This window comes from Octodon degus, unplaced genomic scaffold (genome assembly GCF_000260255.1).
Source record: "Octodon degus isolate 3935 unplaced genomic scaffold, OctDeg1.0 scaffold00215, whole genome shotgun sequence".
In the NCBI taxonomy this organism is placed as follows: Eukaryota; Metazoa; Chordata; class Mammalia; order Rodentia; family Octodontidae; genus Octodon; species Octodon degus.
This window is the reverse complement of record NW_004524791.1, coordinates 204,588-216,247: the sequence shown is the minus strand read 5'-3', so window position 1 is coordinate 216,247 and position 11,660 is coordinate 204,588. Positions and strand designations below refer to the sequence as shown.

General features: G+C 52.9%; 2 protein-coding genes across 2 annotated transcripts in view; one reads left to right on the top strand and one right to left on the bottom strand.

The window, feature by feature from the left end:
• Usp10 (ubiquitin specific peptidase 10) overlaps nucleotides 1–202 on the bottom strand; it is a 70,151-nt gene extending 69,949 nt beyond the window's left edge. Inside the window, exon 1 of the mRNA XM_023705245.1 lies at nucleotides 99–202. Within this exon, the coding sequence (XP_023561013.1) occupies nucleotides 99–119 (21 nt within the window). The 5' untranslated portion in view covers nucleotides 120–202. The remainder of the gene's footprint in view (nucleotides 1–98) is intronic.
• On the top strand, nucleotides 134–1,990 carry LOC111813707. Its single transcript, XM_023705202.1, has 2 exons — nucleotides 134–1,053; nucleotides 1,236–1,990. Exons 1-2 carry the CDS (start codon nucleotides 134–136, stop codon nucleotides 1,312–1,314), a joined length of 999 nt encoding a protein of 332 aa, XP_023560970.1. The 3' UTR covers nucleotides 1,315–1,990.
• The last annotated feature ends 9,670 nt before the right edge of the window (nucleotides 1,991–11,660 follow it).

Below are 11,660 nucleotides of genomic sequence, written 5' to 3'. Positions count from 1 at the left end.
GGCGCGGGCCTAGGCCCGCCGCCAATCCGCATCCCCGCCCCCGCCAGCCCGCCGCCGCCCGGGGCTTGGGCCCGGAGGCCGAAGCACGGCCCGGCTACCTGCGGGCCGTGGAGGGCCATGGCGGCCCGTTTCAATGGGACTCGGCGCTGCTCCGGCTCCTCACGCCGCGTCTCCCGTCGCCGCCATCTTCTCGCCGCACGGACGCTCGCGTCGGCCGCCGCGCCTGCGCACTGGTCGCGCCGTGGGGCGGGAGCGTGCTGTGCGCCTGCGCGCCCCGAGTGGGCGTGCCTGGCCGCGCGACCTTCCCGCTCCGCGGCGCGTCGTGGGCCAGACGGCGCCCGCAGTCTCTGGGCGTCCGAGTTCTCCAGGGGACAGCGGAAGGCGCTGGGGAGCCCCCGCGTTCCCGCGTTGCGCCGTCTGCTCCGCTTTGACTCCCCTCTCGCGGCGGAGCCTCGCCGGGCGGCAGGAAATAAAACCCAGCCGGCGGCGAAAGTGCTGGAGAGCGCGCGCGGCAGCGCAGCTCCGGGAGCCCGGGTTTGCTCCCTCGGGAGGCTGGGCCGGGCTCCATGGCCCCGTACCAGCGGAGAAAAAGCGGGAGGGACGGAAGGAAAGCGGGAAGGAAGAGGAGAGGAAGGAAAGGGGACATGGCGAGGGGAAGAAGGACGGAGCTGGCGACCTGGCTGCGGTGGCCGGCCGGAAGGCTCGCGCCGCGTGTGACTGCTTCAGGCAGGTTCCTTCTCATCCTAGGAAGATGTCACCGCCCGCAAGATTTCTGGGAGGATTCAATTTGATGTACTCGCGCACCCGGGCCGAGAGCGCTCCGGTGAAGCCCAGCCCCGTGGTTCTGGCACCGTCCTGCGGCTGCCGGACTCTGGGCGCCGCCCCGGAGCCCCAAGCCTGGTCTCGAGGAACCGGGATCGCCGGGCGCCCGCGGAGGAGCGACTGTGCTAAGAGGAAAGGGAGAGGGGCGGAATTGCAGCGTGTGCATCCTGATTGGCTTGTGGCAGGGCGAACAACAAAAAACACTAAGGGAAAGGGAAATGGAGATTTTATTTTTTTTTAATATTTATTTTATTTATTTATGTGTGTGTGTGGCCAACTCAGCCCACCAGGGGGCAGGGCTGGCTGGCATGTGGTGCTGGGGGATTGAACCGCAGTCCCTGTGCTTTGCCAAGCTTTAAGTAGGTGCTTTAGACCACTGAGCCATCTCACCAGCTCCGGAAATGGAGATTTTAAAAACTGTACTGCGACTTCAAGACCCAGCAGCTACTTGAGTCTTTCTCCCTTCCAGGCAAGTCGCCCAGCCGTGTTTGAGGTTTGTTTTGTTTGGACCCAGTGCCCTGCCTGCTAGCCAGCACTGCCACGACCACCCGGCCTCTCCTGTCTTCCTTCGGTTTTCCTTCAGGCTCCTGCCAACCTGTGTCGCAGGCCCAGCTCACAGTGTTCACAGGCCCTTTCCTGTGTCTTTTGGAGAGGTTTGAGTATGGCTGCTTCATGAATTACTGGTAACTTCAAAGTGTACGCCGGACACTTGTCCCCACTGTCTGAAGGTGTCTGCTGCGGAATGTAGGGTGAATGTCAGAATGCCTGCCAGCCTTTAAGTGGCTCAACGAAAAGTAAAGCCCATGCACGCACCAACCTCCAGAGAAAGCACATGTGCAAATGTAGCAAAAGGGTAACAGACCTAAGGGTTTCTTTGAAATATTCTACAGCAAAAAGATGAGGCAAGTTTTGTTCTTGTCTTTAGGATGATAGTGTTCCTGTGTTGTACCGTGCTGCCCTGCAGTGGGGACTGCCATGGAAAATCAAGGTCTACACAGTAGAGACTGGGGACTTAGTAGAGTACTGCAGTTCTAATCTTTTTATCATAATGTTGCTTGGACAACAAATGAAAGCCAGTAAACAAGACCCAGGGGCCGTTCCTGGTCACTTTTGTAGTCCCCAGGCTGGTCTCGAATTCGTAGTGATCCTCCTGTCTCAGCCTCCCGAGTGCTGTGATTACAGGTGTGCACCACCACACCTGGCTATTTTTATATTTTTTTAATATTTTTTCTTTTTATAGGAATTCAGCAACGGTTGGTGCATTGCATAGTGTTGTCTTCAAACTAGTTGTTCAGATTACCAGATATAAGCATGCAAATTGGTCAAAAAAAAAATTGAGAGAGAGGGGAAAAAAAAAAGCATTAACTGCTCCTTTCAGTAGACTAGCAGAAACCAGCAGCACAATTACCCAAGCTATCCTGCATATATACATAAATATATCATTTTCCCTTCTTGTGGTCATTTCCTCATCCCAGGTTTTCCCTTTCTTGAACAGATTCTTTCCTTTTTGCAGTACCTGTTGTACCTTTCACATGTTATTTACTCTTCAGATTCTTACACTGGAGCTTTTGTTTTTGGTTTTGACAGAAAAGACAGAGTCACACTATATAGGTCAGGCTGATGTAGAACTCAGTGATCCTGCTGCCTCAGCTTCCTCATAGCGCAAAAGCAACGAAAGCCCTCAGCCCCGGTCCCTGCCCCCGGGAACGGGTGACAGAGCCACTGAGGGCCAAGGGCGTTGGAGGGACTGGCTTTTACCCTGCTGTCCCATTTCTGGTGGCAGAATTGATGTGTTGTTACAAGCCAGCCGCCTCACTTCTCAAAATCTGCCCCTGCTCGAGCACCAGATTCCTTTCAGACACCAGTGGGGTGGAGGAGCTGCTAAAGAAAGGGAGTGAAGGGGGCGGGGAGATGGCTCAGTGGAATAAGCGCGCAAGGGCCTGAGTTCAATCCCGGGTTCTGCAGGGGGGGAAAAAGGGGAATGAACACTGGGCGTGAAGGTGCAGGCTTATAATCCAGCACAGAGCCTGAGGCAGGAGGATTGCTGCAAATTTGATAAGGACCTGTCTCAAAAAAGAAAAATTTTTTTAAAATGTAAGAAGCTTTCCCTGGCAAGTGCAAGGACCTGAGTTCAATCCCCGGTTCCACTGAAGTAAATAAGTAAGTGAATAAAAAATAAAAATATAATAAACTGGCAGTGGAATACCCATCTCTGACAAAACTAAACAAAAGAAGGGGATACAAATGAAAGACTTTGGCTGGAGAGATGGCTCAGTGGAATAAGCGCTTCCCTGGTAAGCTCAAGGGCCTGAGTTCAATCCTTGGTTCTGCCAAAAATAAATAAAATTAGTTTAAAAAAAAAACTTTTTAAAAAAAAATGAAAGGGCTGGGGAGATGGCTCAGTGGTCTAAAGCACCTACTTAGAACAAGTGTAGCTAAAGCACAGGGATCGCGGTTCAATCCCCAGCACCACATGCCAGCCTGCCCGCCCCCTGGTGGGCTGAGCTGGCCACACACATACACACACACACATAAATAAATAAAATTTTAAAAATTAAAAAAAACATGAAAGACTTTAATTCAATGAGAAGAAAGATTTGTACTAGTAGTGTTTGGACAGGATATCATGTCTGCATCTTGTAATATGAATAACCACTATGAAGACAACAATATGCAATATATGAATTATTGAAACTGTCCTAATTGGTTTTGAAACTGTCTCATTGCTATTTGTTTCTCAATAAAATTATATATATATAACTGCATTGGTCTGGATTCTTCATTCAGGGGCCACAGTCAGGACTGTGGAGAATTGGCTGATTTTCTGGGGCTTTCCTATCTATGAAGGAAGCCGTTTGCCTCCTGTCCATTTCACAGGCAGAGGTGGAGGGAGGCAGGGATGCGGCACAGGGTGAGCCAGGCGGTGTGCCCTCCCTGAGCAGATGGCAGAGGCTGGCCCCGCTCTGGTCACTCACCCTGTAAACCTCTCCTTTTCCTCTCATAAAAAAATTGCTTGTCGGGGCCCTCGCGATAGCTCAGTGGTCTAAAGTGCCTGCTTAGGCAGTGACGGAACCATGATTCAATCCCTGACACCACATGTGGGACTAGCCCCCCCCCCCCCAAATTGCTTGTTTTTCATCCGCATTCGTCTTACACAGAATGTGCTGTTCTTTGGTTTATGTGGGGAGAGGGGTCTTTCAGTCTCCTTTTGCCTACAAAAATGTGAAGAGGTACAGGGCACAGTGCTGCACCCCTGTAATCCCAGCGCTTGGGAGGCTAATGCAGGAGGATCACTGCAAGTTCAAGGGCAGCCTGGGCTACAAAGTGAGTTCAAGGCCAGCCCGAACTGCAATGAAACCTTCTCTGGACAACAACAAAAAGTGTGAGGCGGTGACACCATCTTTCTGGAGGTAGAGGTGGGTTAGACCATAGGACTGGCGAGGCCGAGAGCCTGAGTCCACTAGGCCTCTGAGCCCAGCAGATGGGGAAGAGGGAGCCTAGACACCCTGCATCAGCCCCTCAGGTCTGCAGTAGAGCTGAGGACAGGAAGCCTGGGCAGAGACAGTGATGCGAAGGCCCACACTGGGTGTTGGTGGCTCCAGCCAATAGGCTTGCAGCCTGGGTAGCATAAAAGGGAAAGGGAGGCTGCTGCCTCGCTGCTGCCAACTGGGTTCCCAGCTTTGCCACTACCTGCCTGCCTGCAGTGGATGCTCCCTCTGCCATGCCACTCTGGCTTGGCGCCGGCCAACTGTGGACTAAAACCTCTACAAACTGAGATACATAAACCTTTCCTCCTTGAACTTCGGGTGCCCCATATTTGGTCTCAGCTATAGGACAAGTAACTCAGTAACAGGAAAAGACAGAATCCCCACCATAAGCAAGCATTAATGTTGATGCAGGGTATACAAAATGAAGAGAGTGCATAGGAAACATACTCAGTGATCAACGCGTAGTACGTGGATGTACTGACTCTGATACCTTTTATTTATTGGGGGGGGGCTAGGGTCTTGTCTGGCCACATTGGCCAGGCCGGTCTTGCACTTCTGGGCTTACTTCCTCCTGCCTCGGCCTCCTAAGCAACTGGGAGCACAGGTGTGCACCACTGTGCTGCCCCACACTGTGCACATCCTGTGTATGGTCCATTCCTACTTTTCACCACCACCAGGACACTGTCAGGAGGTGTGCGGGGACATCATCCCAGGGTCCCGCACAGGAGGGCACCTGATGCTAAAGACAAGGAGCAGGAGACACGGTTTTGTCAAAGTCATGGGGTTTCCTGTGATGCCCTGAGGGTGGTGACTTTGCTCTGGGAAGGTGGGGATCCATGTGCTCTGCTGTCATTACAACCTAGACATACCCCGTCCCCGTCCTGATACCATCTGTAGCTCAGCTCATACTTGCTGACTTTGAGAGCACAGAGAGGGAGCATATAGCCTTCGCAGTCCCGCAGACCATCCCGTGCCTTCCTTTCTCCCCTGTGCTGCTGGCACGCTGGTGGGGAGGTCCTGCCCCAGGACCTTTGCACTGGTTGGCTCCTAGCCCAGAATGTCTTCCTCGTTCTGCTGGAAGGGGTTAGAAAGGTCAGTGCCTGAGCTCCAGCTGAAAGTACAGGATCAGCAACTCCAGGAGCAGGGCAGGGGTCATGTGGCAGTTCAGCACCAGTTACTTTGGAGCCCACATAGCTTTTGGCTCAGCATGAGGACAGCACTCTAGCAGGCTAGTGTGTTACCCAAAGGCCACTCATGTACCTAAATTTGAGATGTTTCCTTTCTGTGAACAGGAAAAGGTGGAAGTAAGATGGAGGGAGGAGGGGTAGAATATGCCCGGGCAGGGAATCAAGTCACACTCAGGCCACCAGTGTCTTCAAAGCAGGACAGTGCACGCCTGGGAGGCTGAAGCAGGGGGATCACAAGTTGGAACCCAGCCTGGACAACCTAGTGACTTAGTGCAACGAGATCCTGTCGCAGATGTAAAAAAGGGCTGGGGATGTAGCAATCTCCTGGTTCAGCCTCCCAAGTGTTGGGATCACAGGCATGCACCACCCCACCTGGCTGGATGGTCAAGACTTTTCTGGCATTAGTCTGTAAACTTGAGGCCAGATGAGAGACTGCCTGAGTCCTGGGCAGAAGAAACTTGATTTCCTGCATACAGCCACACCCGAAGCTTGGAAACACCACAGGCTTTTGAACAAGCCCATTCCCACCCCCACTAGTGAGGAGCAGGCTGAGGGGGAACCGGGTGAGCCTGTGTCACGAGCTGTGTCCACTGATGTGAGGGGGGGGACAGGAAATGTTATTCCCATGCACGAGGTCCCTGAGCCTCTGCACTAACTGTCCTAGGCTTGACTTGTACCCCTGCCCCTCAGCCCGCACTGGCCCTGTCCTGAGGAATACACATTGAGAGAGCGGGAGCCAGAGCGCCTTCACATCACCCGAGGCACGGGCAGTGTCCAATCAGCAGTGAGGGGCCTCATCCCTCTGTGGCCTTCCCATAGCATACCAGCTTGCGTCACAGTTTCTTTTCAATTCAGTGGAAGTGTTAAGAAGTAGTGAAAGCGCAATCGCTTGCTCTTCTCGCCTTGGGATTACGTCTGAGGGGCAAATCTCCACATCAGACAGAACTGCTGTTGGCACCATGAGGGCTACGCTGGCTGTGCAGTCATACTGGAGTTGGCTTTCAGCCCTGTGGCCTCCTGGAAGAGGCTGGGGACACGTGCCACCTGCCAGCAGCTGCCCTGCTAGTGTCAGGGTCTGCACAAGCCATAGGCCAGGAGCAGGGCCCTGTGGCTCCATCCCATCTAAAAGATCCAGTTTGGTTAATTCTGTCCCCAAATAAAAGCAATGCAAATTCAGTGTCGGGGAGACTCTTCCACTCAAAGATGGACACTGTTGGCTTTTGGGGTACAACTCATTCATTCATTCATTCATTCATTCATTCATTCATTGGAAACAAGGTCTCCCTGCATAGCCCAGGCTGGCCTTGAATGCACAGCATCCTCCTGCCTCAGCCTCCCAAGTACTGAGATTATAGGCACATGCCCTTGTGCCTGTTAGGGTTTTTGGGAGCACAGCAGAGAAGCGGAAGTAAAAGGAAAGGGTGGAAAGGGCCTTTCTTGCCCTTGAGCAGGACATGGAGAGGATCACAAGCAGGGAGATGGGATCCTCTGACCTGAGACAAGGAGGCTGAGATTTCAGGGACTTTGCTAGGAGAAAAGCTTGAGGGGCAGGTTCAGGGACTCACAAGGAGCTGACTGGGGCTCCCTTGTGTGCGCAGAAAGGGATCCAGGGCTGGAGTGGGGAAAGGATGAAGCGGTCACTGGGAAGGTGAGCTGTTGTTGGGATTCGCCATGTTGAATCAGGGCGGTGACAATTTGGCAGTTTGTACTTAGGCTGGAACCTATCAGTGCCCCTGGCATTTTTTTCTTACTATTTTAATACAATGCTGAAACTTTCACTTAATTCTGTGTACAAAGAAAACATCCAAGACAGGGCCTGGCACTTAGTGCATAAAAAATATGAGATGATTATTATTACTGGATTTCCGGCGTTTGTGTTCTGGCTTTTCCTACAGCATTAGTGCAAGTATTTTTCCCTCTACTTTATTAAAAAGCATCTCTTCCCGGACCGTTTTCAGTGGCTGTCCCAGGCTCTGTCCTGCGTGCATTGCAGATGTGTACAGCCTTCCCCATCCTACTCTGGTGGCTGTGGATGAACGTCCTGGCCAGCAGCTCCTCTGTCCCCCACCTCTTCACCCCCTCCAAGACACGCAGGCAGAGCAGAGCGTGAGAAGGGCCTCCAGGGTCTGTGTCACCCAGCAGTGCAGCCACTGAGCTGGCGCTTGGCACTGAAGACACCAAGTGTCCCCTAGTGAATGTGTCACCACATGGCACAGCGTGACATGCAGAGTGCTGGCCCCAGGCTCTTCTCCAGCTTTCCTGATCCGGGTCTTGGCCTTGACTACTCCCAGTCAAGCCGTTTGCCATGTGTGTATGATCCCTGTCCTGCCCTTGTCTGGGGGCGTGTGCCAGGCCCCCTATCACCCTGTAGCTGTTATGTTGTCCTGGTCATGAGCCCCTGAGGTAGTCTCAGTGATATATTTGCACTGTCAGAGATGAACAGTAACTCATCATAAATGGAAACTAAAACAATAGTCCCTAATACAAGTTATTTAACACTAATTTTTTTTTTTTTTTTTTTTTTTTTTTTGCGGAACCAGGGATTGAACTCAGGACCCTATGCTTGCCAGGCAGGTGCTTATTCTATTGAGCCATCTCCCCAGCCCCCAACACTAATTTTTTTAAAAAATGTATTAAGTATAGGGTCTCACTACACAGATTAGACTCATAGTGATCCCATCTGGTTTTCAGTCTCCCAAGCCCTGGGATTACAGGTGCCTGCCACCATGCCCAGTCTCGTCCCCCTCCCCAGCGTGCCCCGGGGGCAGGGCCAGCATGGCAGGCCGGGGCTGGAACCCTTGGCCCCTGCGTCTGCCTATGCAGGCACTTTAATCTGCTGAGCTATCTGGCTGGCCCTAATTCTTTATTTCTAGAGTTTTTCTATGTAATATTTTATTTTATTATCTGTTTGAGACTAGGTCTTGCTATGCAACTCGGGCTCGCCTTGAGCTCACTTTGTAGCCCAGGCTGGTCTCAAATTTGCAACGATCCTCCAGCCTCCGTCTCCCGAGTGCTGGGACTACAAGTGTGCACCACTACGCCCAGCCAGGTATTTTGTTTTTGAGACAGGGTCTTTCTGTGTTCAGGCTGGTCTCAAGCTAGCTGTGATCCTTTTGCTTCAGCCTGAGTTCTGAGGCGTGTGTACGGAAGGCTGGGCTCACAGCCGGCAGCTCCACCCCAGGGGAGATCAGCCTCTTCCTCGCTTCCTCTGGCCCCCTGCTCCGCGGGAGACGGCTTCCTCCATAGCCTGCCCTTTTTGTGCTGCGGTGGCAGCAGCTCAAAACCAAACTCCCAGAACAGTAAACCCAGTAACTCTTTCCTGCTCAGAGGTCGTCTGTCTCGCCTATTTTGACATAGTGAGGGAAAGCTAACACAGAGGTAGATTTGCAGTAGAGAAAACTGATTATAAATAACCGCTTCAGAGCTGAGTGTAGTGATACGTGCCTATAACCCTGGCCCTGTGGGAGGCTAAAGCAGAAGCACTGGAAGCTTGTGACTTAGCAAGACCCTGTCTGAAATTTCGCTTTATCCCCGTCTCCTCCCCCCTCCTCTCCTCCTCCTCTTTTCTTCTTCTTCACCTTCTTTCTTCCTTCTTCCTTTTCCATCTTCTTCTTGTGTTTTTTTAAAAATGTATTTGGAAAAAATGTATTTGGCTGTGTATTCAAAGTGGTTAGGATAGGGGCTGGTGAGATGGCTCAGTGGTCTAAAGCACCTACTTAGAACAAACTTAGCAAAGCACAGGGACCGCGGTTCAATCCCCCAGCACCACATGCCAGCCCGCCCCGCCCCCTGGTGGGCTGAGCTGGCCACACACACACACACATAAATAAATAAATAAAAATTAAAAAAAAAACAAACCAAAGTGGTTAGGATATATAGTTACATTCTCTTAATGAATAGAGGGATTTGTTCTAATGGTGTTTGTAAATAGGATATCGTGTCCGCATCTTGTACAGCAATTAACCACTAGGAAGAATGTATGCAATGTGTGAATTATTGAAACTGTCCTACCAATTTGGTTTGAAACTGTCTCATTGCTATTTGTTTCTCAATAAAATTATGGAAAAAAATGTATTTGGTTACTACAGGGTTCCACCACACAGCTTGAACTCATAGTGATCCTCCTGTTTTCAACCTGCCCAGCGCCAGGATAACAGCCGTATGCCACTATGCCCCAGACTCTGTGGCTGGCTCAGCCCACCATGGAGGCAGGGCTGGCATGGCATGTGGTGCTGGGATCAAACCAGGGTCTCACTGTGCAGTTCAGGTTGGTCTTGAGCTCACTTTGTAGCCAAGTCTGGTCTCAAACTTGCAACAATCCTCCTGCATCAGCCCCCAAGTGCTGGGATGACAAGTGTGCAGCCACCCCGGCTTCAAAAAAATTTTTTTTTGTGTGTGTGGCAGAACCGGGATTGAACTCAGACAGACCCTTGCGCTTGCCAGGGAAGCGCTTATTCCACTGAGCCATCTCCCCAGCCCTCTGGCTTCAAATTTCTAAAAATAAAGGGTTGGGGATGCGTCACACACGCACACACACACGTGACTCCCAAGACTGCGGAGCCTGGCAAGTCCAGCGTGTGGTCCAGCCAGCCAGCTGGTGACTCAGGCGAGAGCGGATGTGGCCCTTCCAGCCAAGGCCTCAGCTGTTAGGATGAGGCCGCCAGCACCACAGACGGCACACGGCTACAGACAGCAGCCTGGCCCACCCAACAGCCTGTGCTAGAAAACCCTAGGGCGATGACTGGATGCACCCCAGCCACGAAGGTGCAGAGAAGGAGTTATGGCCACTGCACTACCCAGATCCCAATTCTCGGTCTGCAACACCCCAAGCCACGGCTGCGCTGGGCATGGCCTACACGCTCACCCTCTTGGCTGCTCTGCGGCAGCTTCCTGTTGGCTGACGGGACAGTTGCCGAGTCAGCAGAGCTTCCCACTTCCTAAGACTGTGTCCACAAACTGCCTCGGGGCATGAACAGAGGAAATGGGGAGAAGACCATGGCCAAAGAAGTATGGGACATCCTGGTTTCAGCAAAGTGAACTGGGTGTGGGGTTTTTGGTTTTGGGGGCAGCGTCTTGCTACGTGTTCTGGGCCGGCCTTGAACCACAGAGCCCAGCCTCAAACTCGTGGGAATGCTTCCTGCCTCAGCCGGGGTGGTGGGATTACAGGTGTGCTGGCCCCACCCCACTGGATCTATGTACTTTTTCTTCTGTACATTTATTTCCTTTTTTGCGGAATCGGGGATTGAACTCAGGCTCTTGCACTTGTCAGAGAAGCGCTTATTCCACTGAGCCATCTCCCCATTTAGAACCCCACTGATTCTAAATGGGGGTTTTGGGGACTTTCAGCAGCTGTGTTATATGAATGTGTGCCTTCTAACCATGAAGGTGACATTGCTTCCTGAGGTCCCCAGACATTCCATGGCCACAAGGCAAGGACCTTGCTAAGTTCCAGCCACTGGCAGTTCTGCCAGGGGGAAGGGAGCTGAACGGTAAGGGCCAAAGCATCCGGGCCAGGAGGCCTGTAACAGCTAAACAAAGCTAAGACCCTGACTCGACCCCTGGGCTATCCTGTCGCCAAGCTCCCAATCTAAAACAGGAGACACTGAATCAGGCCTTGACCCACGCTGGTGAGCAGTGAGCCCCGGTTGGCACCCAGCGCTCAGCACGTCAGTGTGTGGCGCTGCGGGCACCGAGCACTGCTCCTACAGAGGTAGGTCACAATTGGTCCAGACTGAAGGCTGCGGGCAGGGCCCAACCCACAAGCTCAGGCAAAGGTGGTTCCTCACTCTGCCCCTTAGCCTCTGGCTAAGGTGACACCTTTGTGGGTGGTGGCAGAGCCAGGCCAAGGGCTTCCCTGGCTTGTCTTCCTGCACCTAGTGCACGTCTGGGCGCGGTCTTTCCTGGGTCACAGGTGGCTGGGTGGCCCACCTTGGCCCTCCTGACTCGCGCCGAGGCCACAGTGTCTCCCCTGCAGGCTCAGGCTGGCCGTGGGCAGGCAGGATCCTTTTGTCACACTGTACTCTGCACCGCACACGAGGGGCTGCAGGGCCCGGGCGCTCTGCTGCAGGTCGGGACACACGGTGCAGGGCGGCAGACGTGGCCACACTCTTTCCAGGAGGAGCCGCCAGCAGGGAGCCTCCCTGAACCCACAGCCCTTCGTGAG

What these genes read in the sequence shown, in the direction of transcription:
- LOC111813707 (XM_023705202.1), top strand. Translation starts at nt 134, where the DNA reads ATGGGACTCGGCGCTGCTCCGGCTCCTCACGCCGCGTCTCCCGTCGCC. An exon ending in AAGGGAAATGGAGATTTTAT is followed by an intron (nt 1,054 to 1,235) that starts TTTTTTTTAATA and finishes ATGGAGATTTTA; the next exon opens with AAAACTGTACTGCGACTTCA.